We start from the raw sequence: 22,023 nt of genomic DNA, 5'->3' as shown, positions 1-22,023 counted from the left end.
TCCAGCCAGCAATCCCCGTCCCCTCTCCTCTTTCCCTGCTAGTGTTGAAAAGTGAGGTAAATGTGACTTCAGGCTGTTTTACCAAATGTCACTTCTAGAATTAATATTTTATATGCACCTGGAGTCCCCAAATTTCATCTTAATCACTGACAGGAACATAGTTGCTCCTCCCACTCAAAAAAACACTAAATGTGGGAGCATATATATATTGAACTTTAAAATTGGAAGTTTCACCCTTTTTCTATTCCCTTCCGCATCTCCGCTTCCCCCGTAGTGGTCTTGAAGAAAAGTGATACACGTAAGCAGCCAGATCGAAGAAAAGGGAGTATGAAGGGGTCCAGGTAATTCCCAGCTTGGGTTATCTGCTTCCACATAATGGAGAGTTGATGGTGCTTTATTTTCTTGTCATTTGAGGGGGTGGGGAGCTCCACCGAGGTGGCAAAGGAACATCTGGAGGAGACCTGAAATATTCCCGACTTGGCATAAGTTTGCCTGTAAAAGGTTCTAATGTCGGCTTTGGAATAATATACCATTCAAAGCGGTAAAGGTCAGGAAAGCTTCCTTCACAAGTTTGCTAAGAGGGAGCAGTTAGCCGTGACGGCGTGCAACCCGGGAGGTCACAGACCAAGCTGGGAGCAATAATTATGCCTGGTAGTGGGTAATTACAGATAATGGCCTTCCGGGGGCGGCAGAAAGCGCACAGCCCCACGGTCCTGCCTGGAATGGACACTGAATAGCACATTAACTTTATAGCGAGCTAGAAGTTCAGCCCTGGAGCAGCAGCAGTCCCCCCAGGTACATAAAACCGTTGCCTGACTTAAGGCAGAGGCGCCGTGGTAGCCACACTTCTCAAAAGCAGAGTTGACCACACGAGGAGGTGGGGCAGGAGAGGCGGATTTGGGGAAGGGAAGCTGTCTGAGTAGAGACAGCTCCCTTCTCACGGCAGGTACACAAGTGAAGGGGTTGTTTGCTTCCCTGGAGCCAGGTTTTGTGTGATGTTCAAAACAGCCCTGTCATGATTGCCTCGTGGGAGAAACGGATTGTTCCCGCATTTCCTGATTATGACTCTGGGGAGTGATAGCACACCGACTGCGCTCAAGGCTACTGTCTGACCTCTGAGGAGGCCAGGAGCCGAGGGCTCTGCTCCTTTCCAAGTTCTGTTGCACTCGGGAAGCCCTGCCAGGTGCAGCTCAGCCCTCCTGTGGTCCCCCAACGATGAGCATTTGGAGCAGGGATTCCTTTTTCTGGTCAGAATTATTTGGTGGCAGAGAATGCTCTCACTGTGTTGTGATTGCGAGAATAGCACGAGCGAATGTTTACTGAGCACTTACCCTGTGGGCCTTTCTCCACCTGCCTGCCCTCTGTGATGTAGGTAGCAGTATTAACCCCACGTTATGTATAGACTCTGGGGCCCGGGAGACTTGAACTGATCCAAGGTCACGGGGCTGTAGATTCAAGATCTGACCCAGAGTTTGACCAGGAGCCCATGCTGTCAGAGAGCCCATGAGCTCTGCTGCCTGGATGCACTGGGTACTGGCTAATGTCTTGTTTCACCGAGAAAGAACCTTCCAGGCTTAGGGATAAGCTGGAGGTGCCCAGTTGGACCATTCTTGCTGACCGATAACTGAGCGGCACGGGGCGCCAGCCTCAGGATCAGACACTGACTCTGACTCCATTTGTTCTCAAATCAGTCCTCCTGGAACGAGAAAAGCCTGGGATACGGAGGTTCTCATACCTCTTATGCTCCTAAAAATTCTCAAGGACCTCAAAGAGCTTTGGTTCATGTGGATTATATCTCTCAATATTTATTGAATCAGAAACTAAAACTGAGAAGTTAAGGATATATTTGTTAATTAGTTTAAAATAATAAATCTTGTTGATGTAAGTAACGTATTTTAATGAATAAGAACTACATTTTCCTAAACAAGTTAGTGAGGAGGGTGGCGTTGTTCCACATTTTTACAGCTGTCTTGGGTGTCTGGCTTATTAATAGGACATAGCTGGGTTCCCATACCTACTTCATTCGATCTGGGGCTTTTTGATTGAAATACATGAAAAGAGTTCAGCTTCACATAGATAAAGAGTTGGAAAAGGGAGAGAAGTGTGTGACGAGCCTTTTGAGATCACTGTGACTCTCCTTTGATGCTAAACCAAAACTTGACAAGTGATCATTTCTTACAGATTAATTGCAGTGTGGATTGGAAGCCATGCTAGTGGGCTTTTTGTACTTGGTTAAATTAAAATCCATTGGTCCATCTTGCACTATAGACAGATCTGTCACCCATGCATTATTTTGTAATGTCATACATCAGTCATTTGGAAAATACTAGTTCGCTGAATTGTACGTATTTTCCAAATGTTGACATATTTCATTACAAAATATCAGAAAATCCCACTCATGAATGTCACTGCTGATTTTGTCAGAACAGTCTAGGTTTGGGAAGCTGTTAAGCACATGGTGGTGGACATGCTTTCCAAAATTCTGATTTATACCCTGAAGCCCACATTTTTGGTAATAACTACTTCAGTTGTTTTCCGTGAAGTGACAGGCTCACTTTGCTCATTTTCAAGAAAGTGTCTGCTGAATACCCAGGGCTCAGTAATTATCGTTTGTTATCAGTTATTCTTTCGAGGAAATGGCGTTCCATTTAAAAAAAAAAAAAAGGCAATGACTACAGCTCATAAACATTTGTACAAGTGCCTTTTCCAAGGAAACCATCCTCACCCTCCTGTGCGCAGCAAACATGCTTCATGACCCCTTCCCCCTCGGTCACACAATTAAGAATATGCACTCAAAGGTTGAGATTTAATCAAGTTTTTTTCTTTTCCCTGCTTCATCAAGGGTATCTTAAGCAAAATTTACATAAAATGTAAAAACTTACAAAAATATTTCACTTCCTAGCAGTGAAGAATACAGTGACTCTCAGTACAGTTTGATGGGATGGCTTTGATTCCTGCTAAGGCACCAGGGTTTTCCCACGAATGCTTCCACGTCATCAGCGCAAATGTCAACACAGCAAGGAAGGCCAATATCAGCTTTACGTTATTGTGGAAATACTTTTGACCTTGTGGGCCCTCGCACGGGAGGTGTGGACAGGGGGCCTCAGCTGCATTTTCGGAGCATTTATGGAGCTGCTGGGATGAGGTGTGAGGGCAGGACCTCTTGGCATTAAAATACTGACTCTGATGGCTTTAAGGCAGTTGTCAACCTGCTGGTGCCGGGGTCACCCTGGTGGCTGTGATGAGCTCTGAGGCCGGGGTCCCCAGCCAGAGGCTCTTATGTGCAGTGTCTGGGGTGTGGCTGGGTCCTGAGGAACTTTGCCCTCCACCCCAGCCCATGCAGCCAAAGGTGACAGCGGCTGGCTTAGAGGCAGATTCTATTCCTGGGGGGCCCAGTCCTTCTCAGCAGTTGGCGAAGTTACTGTTCTTGATGACATGAAACGTTTTACAAGACAAGTACGTGGAAACCAGGGCTGTTGAACTGAGCTGGATATAGCCTTGAGTTGAACGAAAGCCATGTGAAATGATGCTTGGTGTAATTTGGCTGTCTCCTCACAGTTACCTAAGGGTCCACTCCTTCACCTCAGATTGCCGGTGGTGACCTTCAGGAACAAACAAAGCCAAACATCGACAATCTTTTTTAAAAAGAAAGTTGAAAAAGCAGAATCTAAATCCCAAATTGAAATTAGGGGGCTGGCCTTGAGCAGACTTAAAAATGGATGTCCCTCTGTTGAGCACCATTCTTGCCAAGAAAAAGACCCCGATAAAGGAAACCCCTGCATTTTAAGTTGTTGGAATATGGTTCAGAGCAGACCTTTTCTGTGGAGACCTAAATATCTGGACATAGTCAAAAATGCTCCTAATTTAAAATTTACTCAGTGTAAGAAATATTTAAAAGGTTTGAAAAGGGATTCTCCCTGTAAGATGTCTTCTAATAGAGCCGGGGGTGGGGGGAGGTGCTGGGCCTGTCCCTGTGCTCCGGCTCCCCACTCCCAGCGCCGCCCCCTGCTGGCTTTGCTTGGTACTGCCGCGCCCTCCCCCCAACCCCGTGCCGACGGAGCCACACACTGTCTCTGCCATCTCGCCAATGACAGGAAGTTCTGAATTGGCCTGCAGAGAGGAACCTCTTCCCTGGCCGTTGAGATAGGCTTTCATGGCCATGAGACATTTTCTAGTGAAGTCAGAGACATGGCATTTTCTCCGTATCTGACTGCCCCATGGGGGCAGCTCCCCGTGCAGCTCCCTTTGGGTTCTCTCCTCCCCTGGTGTCGGGGACTCTGGGGCACACACAGAGGGCGGGGGCCAGGGACGGGAGAGCAGAAACCGTGACCAGGAAAACTGGCGGGTGCCCACGTGGATGGGGTGGGGCCTCCTCCAAGAGGCCAGCGGCTGCTCCTGGGGACCGCATGCTGAAGTGCCAGTCTTTCCAGGTCCAGGCAGGGTTTTCCCTGGGAGGAGAGCCTAAGCACCCTCGTTCTCATCCTGTTGGGACCTTGCATTCCGCCTGCTCTGCTCTGCGGGCTGTCGGACACCCGCAGAAACTTTTTTGGAGCCGTGTTTCCTTTCTTTGCTTCCTTCCTCTCGCCTTTGCTCTCCCATCTTTTTTTTTTTTTTTGAAGTGTCTTCCACTCTGAAAACCTCTGATCCCTTAAATTCTCCCGTGACTGCATCAGTACAAAGAAGCTCCTGCGGCCACAGATTAATTGGCCTTTGCTTATTCTGGGCATTCCCTGCCCGGCACTTTGGGAGCTGCTGCACACGATGGATATTCTTGGTACTCCCTGGGCTTTTCAGTGGCCCCAGGGCAGCCTGTTTCAAATCTTGGCAGCTCCCTTGGAAGGCCTGTATTTGCTTTTCCCCTCTTTACATTTTCTCCCTCGTCCCCCATGTCTCCGGCTTGATTTCTTTGATCTAGTCATGTTCAATAATCAGTATCTGTCTCTCCCCCGCCATCCCTTTGCAACCCACACTGATGTTTCACACACCCTTGAACCAAGCTTGCCCCTGGCTTTAAAGGCCAACTTCAGGTTCGTTGTGTAATGCAAAGCCTCCACTCTGTGAAGAAGAGTGACCTTGACAGATTGCTCCAGGACCAAATTACATTAAAAATTTTTTCTTCTTGGGAAACAGGAGAACCCGACTGTAACATGTTCCATGCCTTGTGGACGAGAGCGACGCTAGTGAGCCACCAGCAGCAGACCCTGTGCTTTGAAGGCTGGGCTTCATCTCGCCCTCCCGTCCACACAGTTTCGTGTTTTCCCGGAGCCCCGGTCAGCCTCTCCTTCTGTGTGTGTGTTTCAGGATCTCCCCTGACTGACGGCCCCTGCAGCATCCTGGACTATGTCCTTTGTCCCCCAAAGCTCCGGACAGGTGCCCTTGCACACAGTGGGTGCTCAGTAAGTGTATTGCTCTGAACGTGAGTAGTTTCTCCAGAAGCAGGGGAAGGTGACAGCTGTGGTGATGTCCCTCGTCCACCGTCACAGTCACCACCTAGTGGTGGGGACAGTAGGCACACCGCTGCCTCTGCCACAGCCTTCCCCACGCCAGCTCTGCGCTGCCTCAGGGGACCCACCGTTTTCTCAGTCGGGATGGTGAGCTCTCCTCTCGCAGTGGTAGGAGTGCTCAGAGGGCCCAGGCGTCAGAACGGCTTCTCTCCCCGTGTAGCTCCCTTTGGGCTTTCTCCCTTGTAGGGGAAGAGTCCTAAGGCCGAATTTCTCAGTTCTCCCTAAATCTAGGAAATGTCAGGAGCTGATTAGTCTGGATGTAGTGCTTCCCTGCAGAGAAGACCACTAAAAACATGGAGCTGAGGAAGCCTCCTTGTTCCATCCTGTTCCAGCGAGTAGCATCCGTTACCTCCTCTGGATTTCGTGACATGTCGTCAGACAATGTTATCTTTTCTCAAGATCTTAATTTTCCTTAAAAAAATGAGGAAAATGACTTGGACCTTTTCTGTACCTTCCTAGATCTCAGCACAACACGTTTAGTGGCTGGTGGGTAATTTTGAGATCTCAGACTTACTAGCAGTGAACAATTTTCCTGGTTGGTAATTCTTAAAGCTAGGAGATAAGTAGGGCAGGCAAGGGGTGGGGTTACAAAGAATAAAAACCTGGTATACTTAAATTTACCACTTACACGAGGTCGTTGTGAATCACAAATAGTCTTATCGTTTGTACCTTGTAAATATTGGTTTCGTGTGTGATGTTTCACGTAGAAAACGGTGGGGTTTGGCTTTGTCATTAAAAAAGGAGTGTGGCTCCGGCTTTGAACATAAAGGACTCAAAGTGCAACAACTCCAGGAATCTTGACACTAGACAAGGGCGGGAGAAAAAGCCTTCACATATCTTAAAATGAATTACTGGTTAACTACTATTAATATGCCGTGGGCCGGGAGACCAGCATATAACACTGCAGGATCAATAAGGGTGTTTATCATGTGTGGATATTGATCTCCCAGGAAGGAGTGAATCATATTTCACGCTGCATATGTTAGTGCAAAAAAAAAAAAAGTAGCAGAGGGATTGGGAAGCCTTATCAAAGAACTAGACGTGAGGACAGTGAACTTACTGAGCCACAGATCACAGCATCGCAGTAAGAAGACAGCGAGTCTGTGGGCCACGTCTCTGCAAATGTCTGTGTTAGACGGTGCCTGCTGCTCATTTTCCCGGATAAAATACCTCTCCAGGCCCTGCTTCCTCTCCTAGCTGTTGAATCCAGACCTGCTGATCTTTCTTCCTTACGTGGCAAATCGGGACCATCTCAGTGATAAGTAACAACACTAGAACGGCTGACTTCATGCCTCCATTTGCATCTTGGCAGAGGACCTAGGAGTTGATAATTACTCTGAGGGACCCCTGATTAAGAAAGCTGCCACATTTTCTTGGAACAATGCCACTGGGCTTTCTATTATTATTAATGTCCTTGCTAAGTCACTCTGGCCAGTTCTTATTCTGGAAAAGTAAAAAGTGAGATCCAGCTTAACAATTTTCGGCAAGCTCATTAAGATGTTTCCTTTTCAGTGTACCTCTCTGGTCTTCGGACTTAGTCACCCTGGCCTTGCAGCTTGGAGTCCCTGTCGCAGTGTGCGTGAGGCATGGGGACGGCCAGGAGGAAGTCACAGTCACAGTCAGGGGCCTGATACACACTGGTGCATTCAGCTCAGGTGTGTGGAGCCAGCTGTCAGTTTTTACTGCCTTTTTTCTTTCTTTCTGTGATTCAGAAAATGGTTAGGAGATGAGTTTGTATAAGGAAAACCACTCTTTGAATATATACACGTACTACTTGGCATTTTATGTGCTTAGTTTATGTATCTCGTGGCTTGTTAGTGGGACTCTTTAGGGTTTATCGTCGGGGTACAGTGACGCTGAGCCTGACCTGCCAGCTTTGACGACACCTCAGTGTTGAAGAGAACGTCTCCGGTTTCTCTTCCTGGAACTCCGCTGTAGCAGAGGTTGGAGAGGTGGGGTGTGCTGCCTGTGTTCTTACTCTGGGTGGGAGCTACACACTCCTTCTCAAGCTGGAGTGAGTGAAGCGTGATCACTCAGCAGTTGAGCATGGATCTGAAGGGGGAGCTGGGCAGGGTCCCAGGTCCCTGGATGGCAGGTATTAGCAGTGTAATGTGGTCGTTTGAAGGAAATTCCACAACACCAGACTGCCAGTGATTTTCATGCAGTTCCTTTTTTCCCGTTACTGCAGGCTCCCTGTACAAGCTTAGAGTTACCTCTTCTGGCCAGGAGTATTCAAGGAGCCTAGTCCATTCTAGTCTGCAGACCATGTTCACACACATACATAGAATGGACTGTTTTAGCCTAGTCTGTACTCCTGCATCCTTATTCTCCATCCGTCTTTTGTGCTTGGATCAGATTAATTTTCCTAAAACATCTTTACATTACTTCCTTGCTCTGAAAACTCATTGACTCCCTAGAGCTTAAGGGGAAACTGGAAGTCCTTGGCTGGTGTTCATACTCAAGACCTTCCACTATTTGTCCCAGGGTGACTTTCCATTCTCATCATCTATTGTCTCTCGATGTGAACTCTGTGCTCCAGTCAGGCTCATCTGGTCACTGTCCCTGGAACATGTCTTGTCCTTTTCTTTTTCCTCTTCTGAATGCCCCCTCGCCCCACCATCTCTGAACCACCTCCATCCTGGCTCACTTCTCTGCCGCCTTTGCGGATGGTGACACCTGCCTGTGCTCTCATTGTGGCCACTGGGTTATTGCTCTGTAGGATTCTCAGTCTATACCTAGTCTTCCCAAATAGCTGGCACATCTTTGAGAAGAAATGAGACATTCTGAATATTTCTTTGTGCCTTTTTACAACATCTAAAGCAAAGCTTTGGACATAGTTGTTATATGATAACTAATGAAATGAATCAAATGTAAGTACAAAAATAGAACTTGAGGTCAAAAATAATGACTTTTGCTTTACCTGCTCCTCTTGGTTGTCCAGAAACCTTATGAGGAATAGTACGGTTTGTCAAATGGAATGAGCTCTTGAGAGGGTGAGTTAAGCTTTTGTGCCTAGAATAAAGGAAGAAGGCCTGGGTTGGGCCATGAAAGTCAGAAAACCATCTGGCAGCAGTGGACACGCAGCACCTACGGCTTGTGATCTAAACTCCGCAGTGATTTCTCTAGAAGCCCAACTTCTTTATTCAGGGGAATTCACTTGTGTGCTCTTATTTGATAGCCAGTCAAGACTGTCAGAGTAATGCAGTGAGGAGTTGACGTATTTTTAGGGATAATTTATGGAGCAGTTGCTTTGAATCTTTAGATCAGTGGTTCTCGATCTTTTGAGTGTATCAGGACCTACCGAGGGCTTTGCTGAAACTCCGATTGCTGGACTGGCCCTTGGAGTTCGTGATTCAGTGGGTCTGGGGTGGGGTCCGAGGATGTCCATTTCTGCAAGTTCCCAGGTGGTGCTGCTGCTGCTGATTCAAGGACCACATGCTGAGAGCCGCTGCATTAGACACAGGTAGTTTGATGGATGTTTATTTCAGCCTGGGGAAATTTCCATGTACAGGTAACATGCACATAAAGCCTGGGAGGCATAAAGCTGTTTTTAACACTGACTAAGAGTTTTAATTTGGAACTTCTAAATGCAGTTGGGTGGTTTACAAAATACAGGATTTGGTAGTTCCCGTGTCCCTGGAACAGGTGACTTCTTGTAGTGCTTTTTAAAATGTCCCTTTTTAGGAGTGCTTAAAACATGTTAAGAGTCTAAAATGTTTTGTCATTGACTCTTACAAAGCTCAAATGACTTTTATTATTTAAATACTGGTATGAAATGAAACTTTTACGTGTATCTTAATTTATTCTTAAAGCACCATATAATTTGAAAGAGGAAATAAAATACAGGTAAATGGAAAAGTGATGGTATCTTAACTAATCACAGTCATCTGCAGCAAAACAAATCCTTGCTTTGACCTGATGTAGCATTTTATCTGAGGTTTACTGTAAAGTTTGTTGAAGCTGTTCTGTTGTTACCCTGAGAAGTAATACTGGCAACATTTTGTTGCTGGATAACATGGCCTGGTGAAGGGTCTTGCTGATGTTATGATGTAGAAATTCACAGACCTGTGTCTTAGAGTGCTGGTGTCTTTAGGTTTCTCTTTAATTCTTTACCTGCTGCTGTATTTTGTTTTCTTTATCAAGAAGCTTGCTTTTGAAGGTTAGGCCCTCGGGGTGGGTATCCAGTGTTTTTCAACTGAAGGGACAAGGATGAACATCTAATAAAATGCCTTCCTCGAGGCCTGTGAGATTGTATACAGATGCCCAACTAATAATGATGACTAGGTGGTAAGAATATGTCATTCGGTCCTTTTCTGATTTAAATATCTGTGTAACTTTTTTTTTTTTTTTGCTAAATTTGTATTGTTTTTGTAATCAGGTTAACAGTAAAGACATGACACTGAAAACAAAAGAATTAGATGCTGAAAACTGCCTATCTTGCCGCTAAATTGGTATTTAAAATAAGAGAAAGGACCCAGTGGGAGGCCTTAGGAGGGGAGAAGGACATGTGCTTTCTCCAGACTCGGGGAGAGTCATGGAATCAGAATTTCCCTTCTCATCAGTTGGGAAGAGGAGGAGAGAAGAAAGGAGAGAAACATAATAAGACAGTGGCCCTGACAGTGCATCTCCAGGAGCCTGAGGTGGATGGATTTGGTGTCCTTTTGGGGAGAAGAGGCTTCAGTGCTGACTTTAAAGTGAGGCTGTGAGAACATTTTGTTGTAGATCTGTCCCCAACCTCCCCCACATTCAGGCAGCGGACACTGAGCACCTGCTTCTCCCTGCCCACGTGTGCTCAACCCTTTTCTGTGGTTTAAAAACGAGGTAACAACATTCTGTTACTCCTTCGAACTTCTATTTTCCCCTCACGTTTATGTTGATGCCAGGCTACTTGAAAAAGAAAAAGAAAGTTATTCGTGGCTCCCTTCTGGAAATACTTAACCACCGTGTGTTGGGCAGTGCACTTGGCACAGGATGCTTGGTGAGCCAAGAGGAGGCGTCGTGCCTGCTCTGTGGAGCGTCCCTTCCGACCAGAGAAGGCTCTTTGCAGTGTCCACCGCTGTTTCTTCCTCGCTCACTTGCTCCTTTATCTCTCACCGGCGCCTGTGTGTCCTCCCACTGTGCTCAGCCACAGGGCCCTGGAGGCCTAGTCATCTGTCGGTCTTTTCCAGAACTAACTTTGCTGAATCTCTTAGCAGCATTTGACTGCGCAGCCTGCCCCTCCGCGATCCTGTCATCTTTGTCCTCTGTGACATTGCGTTCCCTCCTCCGTTCTCCAGGATGCTGGCCTTGGCACCCTTTTCTCCTTTCAGAACATACCCTTCCGTACCAACTCCCTTCTCCTCTCCCCAGATGGGCTTAGCATCTCCCAGAGGAGGTGACTCCTGCTGACCCCTGCGGCATCTCAGCTTCTCACCTCAGCCTCTCCCGTGTGAGTGCAAGTGTCAGGTTTCTCACCCTGACTCCTCCCTGGCTGCGTGGCCGGCGGCACCACCGTGATTAAGCAGAACTGACCCCCTCATCTCCTCCACCATTGTCACCCCAGGCTTCCTGCCCTTCCTCTTTGGCCTTTCCCGGATCTCAGATCAGACGCCCATCAATCCTGTGGTTCTGTGAGCTCGTCCCCCCGTGTCCCTGGCAGGTCCCTGCTGTCGTGTTTGCAGTCTTCTGGGTCTCTCCCAGCCTACTTCAGCGGCTCCCTGGTGGCTCTCCCTGCCTCTGGTCTCTCTTCCCTTCGCTATCTGATGAATTGCCCTCAGCTGAATCACCCCAAGGCACAACTCTGACCCTTTGTGCCCCTTGCTGGGAAATCCTCAGTGGTTCCCACCACCCTCTGAAGAGAGTTCAGAGAGCTGGGCTGAGGCTTTCCCTCCCCTCGCTCCCGCTTGCCTATCGGGCTGGACCTCTCTTGCCTTTTTCTGGTCCAACTCTTCAACTGGACGGCCCCATCCACCGCTCCCAAACTCCGCGCCCACCTTCCTGCTTCCATCCTTTGTTCTCAGTACTCTCTTTTTCTCATCTTTACCTACTCTCCTGCTCTTCTTTTAAAGTGCAGCTCAGGTGCAGTTTTTTTCTATGACAGTCCCTGTCGTTCCTTTCTAGGCTGCAAGTCATCTTTCCAGCTTTTGTGTTTCTGTAAAAGTTTATGGTATTCTTGTATGAGAGTCCTTGTATAATTCATAATTCCATCATTCATCCTAGGCTGGACCCTGTGAGTCGGTGCTGCCTGATACCTTGCAGCTCTTTCTGGTCCCTGGCCCACCTTAGAACATTGTTTAAAAAATGTCCATTGGAGGGACGAGTTAGGAGTCCATTCAATTATTTATTGAAATTAATGCAGTTTAATGTCTAGACCCCAGGCTGGCAGACTTCACCCTGTGGATCGCTCCGGCCCACTGCCTTGTTTGTGAATAAAGCTTTATTGCAACACGACCACACGGCAGCCAGTACGTCCTACAGCTGAATGCCGCTGAGCCCGCAGCGGTCACTAACTGACCTTTCACCGAGCTTTGTCCCCCCGGGGCTATACCACTGTCCAGACTTCTGAAGGACACAGTATCAGCTGTTGGAAGGAAGTGAAGGAAACAATGTTTGCTTAAACTCTTAGCCTCTTGCTTTGGCTTTCAGACGTATCTGTGTGGCTACCGCAGTTAGGGCACTGGGATTTTTTACTACTTTATTCAAAGTGAAGTTCAGTTAATTACGTTGGAAGAATGTTGCAGACAGCCAAGTTAACAAGATTTGGTCTCTAATTTCTTGACATTAAGACAGGAATCTCTGGGCAGAAGTTAGACCTGGCCAGGATTTATGTAATTAAAATGACCCCTATCAAAAATGTTTTTGGTATTCTCAGTAAAAATAATCATCAAGAATCGGTCAGCTGTGCGGCCAGAGTCATGCCAGCCTTAGAAACCCTCCTGTACTTCGGCTGCAGGATAAGCAGCACGCTCAGGTGCCTTGCTCTGCAGCCCTGTGGATCTGGAGGAGGAAGCCTGCGTGTTGCCAAGGTTTAGAGGTGAAGTCTTGTGGCCCCCACATTAACACCGTGCTGTTTTTTTCTTTTTCTTTTTTTTTTTCTTCCTTTCTAGAGGGACGTATGGTCATCCAGGACATTCCTGCTGTCACCAGCAGAGGGCACGTGGAGAACACACCTGACCTTGTGTCTGACTCCACCTACTACAGCAGCTTTTACCAGCCGTCGCTGTTCCCTTACTACAACAACTTGTACAACTACCCGCAGTACTCCATGGCCTTGGCTGCGGACTCCTCTCCCGGGGACGCGGGAAGCCCCCTCGGGGGGTCCCCCGTGAAGAACAGCCTTCGAAGCCTCCCAGCGCCTTATGTGCCTGGTCAGACAGGAAACCAATGGCAGGTAAGAGGTAACCCAGAGAGTGAACTGGACATGTGAAAGCCACACACACACATACGCTCAACTCAGCACACGTGTATACCATTATGCAAAAGGTACAAAAAGTTCTCTCTACCTATAACATCATTTACCCCCAGAGGTTGCCTGCAAGGAATTGGAAAGAATTGTGCATGTATTTGTTGGCATTTTCAAATTTTACTTTTCTCATTCTTCAGCGTCATTTTGCCCAAATACCCAGTTGGCCAGAGTCAGCGTCACCAGCGGCTTACAGTGTGAGGCTCCATCTCCTCCAGCCTTGCCTCCACTTTTTTGTGCAGCTTAGAAAATGTTGGGTGCAGCCTTCTGGATGGCAGTAATCCTAGTGATGCTTTTGCACCCTGGAAGGGAGGTGTGTTACGATCTGTGTGTTTGTGTGGAAGAAAAGTAAGAAAAGGAATTAGGTCACTATCGTGCTGGGCCAACTTGAGTGCATCTTTAGCTGGGAATGGAGGTCACTCATATGCTAAGTATGTGTTTTTAAAATAGTGTGCAATCAAGAGCTTTTAATATTTGGGGTAATACAAAGCATTTTGCATTATCAGGGAACATTTATTCAGCACTGTCTACTTCCTCAGTTTTCACCATTTCTATCATGCCAGTATATTAGCTGCAGAGTCAAGGCATGGAAAGCATTCACAGGCTGGATTAGCACGTTGGGGGACTGTGCACGCGTGAGCGCGCGGGCTCGGCACCTCCACGCCCGCTCCAGCTGTAAGATACGATTCTGCAAGAACTGCTCTCATCGTGGATGCGTTTTCCGTGCTCAGGCTTCCCAGTGGGGCTTTGATTCCAACACAATGCAATGTATGTATTTGGGAGTTTAGGCTACATCTTTGATCTTCTTATGCCCACTTTTAAAAAGATGTGAGTGGACGTTTTCCTCTGAGCAGTTCGATTCCGTTTTGCATTTTCAGATGTGGGGAAGCGGTTGATATTCACATCCGCCCATTTTTAGATTTTTGCACAAGCCTTAGGGAATCTGACTACCTCTGCATATTAATGTCAGCTTTAATCCCCTGGGCTACTCATTTTCATAACTTTTCCATAGACTTTATTTTTAGAATCATACTTTTTAAAAAGAGCTTAAAGCATATTGGTGTTAGAAGTGAGAGGTAATATGAATGTAAAGAAAGTGCGATGATTTATGGATCTTCAGGCTGAACCCCTGCAGGCCTTTCAAAGTGCCAGCTGGATTTCATGATTTTGCGTTAGGTTTTAGGTTGATTTCTGTTAGGGACTCTCCTCTGAGAAAGAAGAAAGAAGTACCTTATAGTTCATAAAAAACAGCTCATCCTGCAGGTTCCCAGGAGCCAGGGACTTCATGCTACTGGAGTGTCCTGGTTTTCTGGCTACTTTCAGGCTTTAAGGAGAAAATAGGGAAGGTCTGTGGACCTGCTGGCTTATAAGAAGAAGGATGAGAAGGGAAAGTCTTAAGCGTCTTCTGAAAGAAAGACAGCCATGATTGGCTTTACTATAGCAGCATCAGAAATCTCCTAAATTAATTAACCCTCCTTTGTCAGAATCTCTCAGACGGCATATGATGCCTGACACACAAATGCTTACTCACTCCACCTGGAAGACCTAGGGAGGACATGGCAGAGGTCGTGGATTTCCTTGGAGGTCTCTGGCCACGATCCACCCTCTAGGGGCCTGGAGACAGCCAGGAGGAGAGTCCTCGTGGGCAGCTGCATTGCCTGGTCTTGGAGGGCTGCCTCGCCTGCTGTGGGCAAGGAGAGATGCCCCTGGGGGTGAGGTCCAGCACCCCTGCTAGCAAAGTGGGAGGGAAGACTGTGCCCGAACGTTCTTGGCCGTGCGGGGGGGCCTGCAGCTTTGATGCTGCTCGTGCCCCCTCTAGAACCATCACTCAATTAGCCTGGAGAGCTGGGTCCCTGGTGAGAGGCCCAGCATCTCACCTGCCGAGGCATCAATTAACACTGGAGTTTGTTTTCAAGGAGGCCTGGGCTCAAGCCTTTCTATTTCCTAGCCAGTCACCACTGGCAATACATGCTCATCTAACTATTTTGCAGAAATAGAAATAGGTCCTTCGCTGCTACTGTGGTTGATGCCCGTTCCTCTTGGTAATAACACGGATTCTGATGGTTGTCATTTGTTGAGCAGTGAGTCCTCCCCACAGCCCTGGGAGGCAGGTGGAATTGTCCCTTTTTCATAGGTGAGGACATCGGGACTCAGAGGCCCGCACCACCACACAGCCACCAGACAGGGAGCTGGAGTTTGTATCTGTCTGGCTCCAAAGTGTGTTTCCCTGCTCGGTCTGGTTATCGCTGGATCTGCAACAGACTCGGGGCTGCAGAGACGGCTGTTAATTAAGTATGAATACGGAGACCCTCTTTAGCTCTCAGGGCTTGGAATTCCTACCTAAGTCCTTTGCTTTTCACTGGGGATCTTCTTGGACCCACCGCTCTTCTGATTTTCTGTCTTCATTTGTGGGGACTGGAAATAAGCAGAAACTTCCAGAACAGTGATGAGGTGGGGTACTTCAGGTGGCTGAACACAGAGCCCCAGACACTCCCCTGAAATACAGTCTTGGCCTTTGGTGTTTAAAATGTGCTGAATCCCTTGCAGTTTGGAAGTTGCTTTTGGAATCTGCATACATATTTTCTTTGAATGTGATTAATCCTAAGCACATCTGGGCCCAGCTGCAGTGGGTTTGTGACACGGAAGATGATCCTCACAGTGGAGATGAGAGGGTTTGACCATGTGGCCTCTCCATCCCTTCTAAGCCTGACGTTTTATGAGTCTGTGGATTAATCTTGTAAGCAAACATGAACACAAACTTGACTTACAGCCTTGTAGTCATGCCCACAGAAATCAGTTCTCTTGGAAATAAACTCTTATATTAAAAATACAAGAGCCAGCATCCACATAAGCCATCAGTTTGCAGAAGGATAGGTGAACGCCTGTCCAGTGCTGAGCAGAGCTGACGTGGGTCTCACATAGCTCCAGCGCAGCCCATCCTGCTGCAGGACGACTGAGAGCCGGAGCCGGAGGGGTTTGCTTGGCACCCACAGCTGGCTGGTGACAGAGCCTGGCCCAGAAACCAGGCCTATTTATTTGGGGAAAATAGTACGGTGTGCTTTGAGGAACATGGAGTCTGGTACTTGGAGATCTATATTTGGTCCTAATTTGTGATTTAACTGTTTGTGTCACCTTGAGCAAAGTACTTAACCCTTTGAATCTCAGTTGTTTTGTTTATAAAGTGGGCATAGTACCACACTCATAGAATCACTGCAGGGATACACAAGACGACAGTTTAATGACTGAAGTGAGATGATTACTGCATGAGGAAGTGTCTGTGTAGACCAAGAAGTGCTATGCTGACATGAACTTCAGTAAATTCATTTCATTAATCATTATTTTCTCTTGGCCCTGCTTTTATAAAAAAAATCTATTTAATTTTTTGTTGATGTGTGTTTTAGTTAGCTATGTCAGATCCCCTCTGGGATAAGATAGGGTATGCATAATGCACATTTTAGTTGTTACTGGAAGGTCGTGACATGTGAATATGGGCCAAGTATGAATGTACATGGAATCAGTTTTATCCGAGATGGGGAAGAATTCGATCCATTTAGGAAGTAGAAAACTGGAAGCATAGACAAGAATTATAATGGTGCAAAATGTGTTTATTAAGAGGTGTATAAGTAAATACTAACACCTACAGATAGTACTTAAAACCAGTGTTGAAGGGGTAGAAACTGGACAGCTCGTGTTGTCACTGGGCCGTTAGGGCAGAGGTGCAGGGGACCGCCATCTGGGGCAGGGCCTCCCCCGGCCTTGCTGATCTGGGAGGGCGCCCTGGCTCTGCTCTTTGGCCGGTGCCTTGCCCCTCCTGGTGGAAGCCTCCCGGGGAGGGCCGGGGAGGGGCTCCCTCTTGGTTGGAGCCACGCTTTCCTGTCTCCTTTGTGGAAAGTGGGCCACAGCTGCGCCTGGAGGGCACCGAGCTGGTCTCTCTGACTAGATCTTCCCCAGGTCTGACCCCGGCTCGACCTGAAGGGCCTGAATCTTAGCAGCATCTCCTCCATCTACTTTCTTGGCTCTGTTGCTAAGACCCGACTTCCCTCCTGACTCTTCACCAGAGTGAGAACTTTTATAAGTTATCCTCCTTCCTTTGCTGCTTTTGGGTATCAGTGTGTTTTGGGGGAACAGCGTGAAGTGTTTTCCAACAGAGAGCACCTTTCTGATTCCTAGAAAAAAATCGACACTAGTGGAGATCATCATACATTTTTTTTTAAAGCCAGACTTTTTTAGAGGTTAGTGGGCAGAGTATTGAATTATTTACAAAAGAAACTATTGACTTTTTGTTGTAGGGCGGAGACTTTCTGTAAGTCTCCCTATAAAGTCATGCAAGCCACAAGTAATTATTGAGCACCTACTAAGTGCAAAGCCTATTTTAAAAAAATAGCCGTCTACTGGGCCAGGATCCCAGAATCCCAAGGCGCTTTCGTGTCGATGCCCAGAACGCATGCCGAGAGCTGCTTTAATTGCTTTTGGTCTGTCTCCAGCCTCTGGAGATTTGTGGCCCAATCACAGATTCCTGTCCTGTTGTGAAACAGAAATAACATTTGTGACACTGGAACAAACTCACGATGAATGGCTGGTTCCACTGACCAGCAGCTCAATTTCACTTCTGCATTTAATTGCCTGCAAAAGCTGTTTATTGCCTGGTGCACTCCTCCACGGCAACATTACCTCTTAAATAAACATGTTGTACCAGGTTGACAAGGGAGAGGTGCATATCAAATGAGGAGAAATAAATATGGGAGGACTCCGAGCTGTACCGGGATCTCCATTTAGTCCCGGTGGCAGGTGCCCCCTTGATTAGCTTTTCAGAAGCTTGTGCCGCTGGAGGTGGAGACCCACGTGCCGGCCACAGCTAGGGTGTGGTCAGAAGGCAGCGTGGGTGATTTCCTTCCTCCTGGTGGTTCTTTTGGGCTCTGTCTGAAGGGTCTCAAGATACGGTTGCCCATTTATGATTATGCTCCTCACTGGAATGCATTCAGTTATTAAGTGAACAGGCATCGAGGTCCTACTGTGTGTTAGCGATCTACCACTGAGCCATACAGTCAAAAATATGAAGAGGAAGTCTTGGAGGAAGGCTGTTGTTATCATCTGGTAAATGAGAATGGAACTAGGGGATCATCCAAGTAGCGCTGGATTTGAAAGTGAGACACAGGTGGGAAAGAAATCAGATTCTGGCGTCTAGTCCTTGGAGCACAGAGAAAGGCGCCCCCGTGTGGACATTACTGGGATGGCCCTCCAGCACTTGCCTGCCAAAGGCCAGAGGGCCCAGCAGGGCTCCTGTAAAAGCCGCCCATTTGGATTGTGCGGCCTGCAGGCAGATGTTCTCCATCCTTTGCCGAGCAGCCAGACTAGGCCCTTGTTTACACATGGCCTCCTCTTTTTATTAGCATGGTTCAGTATCAGAACAACCCGTTAGCTGGAAGAATGCTGAGAAGTGGCTTCGGCAGCATGTGCCCCGGGGGTCCCACAGGAGGGTCCAGCGGCCAGGGTGCAGGATAGGCAGCCATGGCTTAAACCCGGCTCCCGTTCCCAGGGAGACAATGATAGTTAGCCATTCATTCATTAAGCCATTAATTTTTAATATTTCTAAGTGAAATAAAAAACAGGGACAAGGTAAAATACACAATCTCCTTCAATTTTTAAGGTGAAGTAGGAGACTTGAGATAAACGTTTGTGCTGGCCTCAGGTCAATGAGCTGCACCGTAGGGCCCCCAGGATAACGTGCATCTGGTCACTCAGACCCCTGAGTGATTCTGGCTGAGAGCGATGAAGTGTCTTGTCTGAGGAGCCTGGGCCTTCTTACTCTGGGTTAGGCGCCCTCTCCCAGGCACCGGTGATCCACTAGGCGGCCCCTCCAACCCCATCACCCACTTCCTCGGCTGCTTAAACTGGCCCCTGCTTCCGTTTTTAGAGCAAATTCGCAATTGGCCACTGTTCGTTGGTGGATAGACACTGACAGGCTTTTTCCTCTGGAAAGAAAAACTCACAAAGGTTTTAAGCACAAAGAAGAGGAATTCGTAAGACCATGTTCAAGTCAAGACATTTAAAGCAATTTCTTTCCTCAGGAAAAAAGAATTAAATTAGATATGGCCTTGGACTATTAGAGCTCACCACCCTGATTTGTTTTTTAAAGGGGAATTTCAGAGACGTGCATTCCTGTTGATGTTGCTGTGCTGAGGTGTACTTGCATTGTATCTGGCCACTTCCGTGAACTCTGTAATTCTGATAATTTTATAGTTGCTTATTTTGGGGTTTCTAGGTTAGACAGATATTTTATAGGAAAATACTGATGCTGACATCTTTCTTCCCCCTGAATACCTCCAGTTCTAACTTCTGTTCTCAATGCATTGTTCGGTTGAGGTATCAGAGGTGGACGCCGGTGTCATCTTGTTCCTTACTTCACTGGGAATGTGTCTTGAAGTTCACTGTCCTGAGTGCAGGATGTTACCTGTGCTGGTTTACAGAGAAATGGGGAAAATAAGGGCAAGGGGGTTTTCTTACAGCCAAAGTATTCAATTCAAAGAATGTTTTTTATTGAGAGTGTACCCTTCCAACATTTTTTTAATGAAATGAGGATTTTTTTTTTTTTTTTTTTTTGGTAAATGCCCTTACTCAGCAATATAAAAAGTTGGCAACTCTATCCCTGTCTCCCTCGCCCCCTTTTAGAAAAGTTGTACTAACCTGAAGTCCAGAGGGAGCCTGGAATCCACGGCCCCGGCACCGGGTCTCTGTGACAACAGTGCAGCTTTCGTGGTCCTCACAGTGCTGCTTTTAGCAGTTGTTTCTCCCTGCCTCTTTGCAGGCAGAGTGCTTCGGTCTTTTCCTGTCTTTTGATCTCAGCCCTGTGAACGTCCCTGTGCTGGGCCAGCATTCTGTGGGACTCCTCACATGCATCCCACGTCGGTCCTGCCTTCTGGTACAGTGAGGACACAGGGGTTGGGCTTCCCTGCTCAGGGACCCAGTCTTGAAGAGTCTTCTGTTTTAACATTAAAGTCATCACAGACCACCAGAAGTCTAAAGCCCGTGAAGTGAAGGTGCCAGGCCTCCCTGGGTTTGGGTCACGTTGCCTCTACTCTGAACTTTCCTTTAAATGACCTGTCAAGTCTCAGCCATGTCTGCGATTTTCTCTTCTGAAACGTAATTCCTTGTTAGCTTCTTCTCGTTTACGGAGAAATAATAAACCCAGTTCTCTTGGGCCTTCCCATCGTACTCCTTTTCCTGCAGGAGAAAAGCTCTGTGGGCCGGGGTACCGGAGGGGCGGCAGCAAGCCCGGGCTTCCTGGGAGCTTGGCAGCCCGTGAATGCAGTCCTGGCTTTCTATTTCTAAGCGACCTCCTCGTGGACATGGACTTTCCCAGCGGAATTGCTATTTTGTCTCGTTCTAGATGAACACAAGCCATGATCAGAAAGCTATCGTCTGTTATTTATTATGCTTTTCCTAGAAGGAATGGTTGTTTTCTTGGAGGGATTACCAAAGTTTAATGATTTGTGAGCTTTTGGTCCCACAAGAGGACCATTGTTGGCGAGAATTGGTGCCCGTGATGACGATATTCCTGGTGTCTCTTGGTCTGGAACCAGAGCTGAGGGAGGTGGTGGGTATTGTAGGAGCTGAACTCGGGTGGTGAGAGGTAGGGCTGAGGACTGTTCCTTCACTACAGCAATGCACAGGAGAGTTGCTTTGGCTGAGTATTTTGGTTAAAAACCTGTGGATTACAGGAGAAAGTGGAGCTGGCCTCTGGAAACCGGGGCACGGGGGAAGGCAGCTGGGTCTGAGAGAAGATTTTGGGGGAGGGCTGGGCCCTGGCCCTCCCAAGGGACTGTTTCTAAGTCTGGCTGATACAGTCCAGTAGCAGCCCAGGAAATCCAGAGGGAGGGTAGCCTTGGATTCTTAGGAGGAACCTTTGAGGGACTCCAGTAAATCCAGGGCCGCCCTGCAGGGTCACTTCCAATCTTCCATGAGTTCAGTTTAATCTGGACTGAGTTGGGAAATCCTGGAAAGGGCTGGTCCACTCCAGGGACGACTCCACAATTCAATTGCAGGCAAAAAGAAAGACACCATCAGTCTGTTGCGAGATTGTTACACAACATGATCTCTGACACGGTAGCATCGGGTTAGTAAATAATACAGTCATTTGGGGAGTCTGTAATCTACTTGAAAATTAGATAATTAGATCACAGTTTTTGAAAGCTTTCAGACTTGATTTGGTTGGGCTGGTGGCCAAAATCTTACCTATTTGTGTTTGCCTTTTTTAGGTTACCCTTATTCTTAAGTAGATGTAAATATGGTATACAATTAGTTGCTTTTCAGAATGTTTAAGTGTGTGGATGAGCGATGCTAAAATTTCTTGGGAGTCCATATTTCTGTGGCCTGTTAAGTGGCCCTCATTAGTTGAATAAAGACCGAAATCAAGGAAATGCTTAACAGAGGCAAATTTGCCCTCTTTTTGAGCTATGTTAGGAATATGGTAGTAGAAAAACAAAAAGAGTAGGGTTATGGGAAATCCCCGTATGAAACAGCATGCATAAGAAACTCCTCGGTGTGTTTATCATTCATTTGTTGAGCACCAGCTCCGACCTTGGCCCAGTGCTGGACTGTGCCCTCCGGCGCCAGCTCACAGTGGTTGGATGAGAGATCAGAGAATGACACGTATCATTCTCTGATGGCCACTGTGGTCAGAGTCTGGAGGTCTCCCCAGAGGGCTGTGGTGCCTCGTGGACAGGCGGGCCCTGTGCAGTGCTGGGCCCAGGGGTGGGGTGGGGCGAGGTGAAAATAACTATTTTACCACTACTGTCACTTAAAATTGCCCCTGCAGGGCGCTAATTAGAAGCAGATTGACTTTGTGTGTTTTATTATTTTTGAAAAGTGCTCTGGAGAGAGTGCATCCCCTTAGTGCAGCCAGGACAGGCTGCTTTCAGTGCCCTCTTCTTGGGAGACCCCTGACCCTGAGGGCATATCCTTGAGATGCATGAGTTTCTGAGGTGAGGGGCGGGGGGTTCATAAGAAGATTGAAGAACAGGGAAAAAGGAATTTTCTCCTCATTTTATTTTTCACACCTTTTTTTGTCACATTCTTTCT

General features: G+C 47.4%; 1 protein-coding gene across 2 annotated transcripts in view; it reads left to right on the top strand.

The window, feature by feature from the left end:
* The window catches only part of DMRT1 (doublesex and mab-3 related transcription factor 1), a 92,664-nt gene that overhangs the window by 22,672 nt on the left and 47,969 nt on the right, over positions 1 to 22,023 (top strand). For both annotated transcript variants that reach the window (XM_032477773.1, XM_032477774.1), the window contains exon 3: positions 12,590 to 12,873. In XM_032477773.1, coding sequence (XP_032333664.1) covers positions 12,590 to 12,873 — 284 coding nt within the window. The remainder of the gene's footprint in view (positions 1 to 12,589; positions 12,874 to 22,023) is intronic.

This window comes from Camelus ferus, chromosome 4 (genome assembly GCF_009834535.1).
Source record: "Camelus ferus isolate YT-003-E chromosome 4, BCGSAC_Cfer_1.0, whole genome shotgun sequence".
NCBI lineage: Eukaryota > Metazoa > Chordata > Mammalia > Artiodactyla > Camelidae > Camelus > Camelus ferus.
The sequence above is the reverse complement of the archived record's forward strand: the minus strand, read 5'-3'. Positions and strand labels throughout refer to the sequence as shown.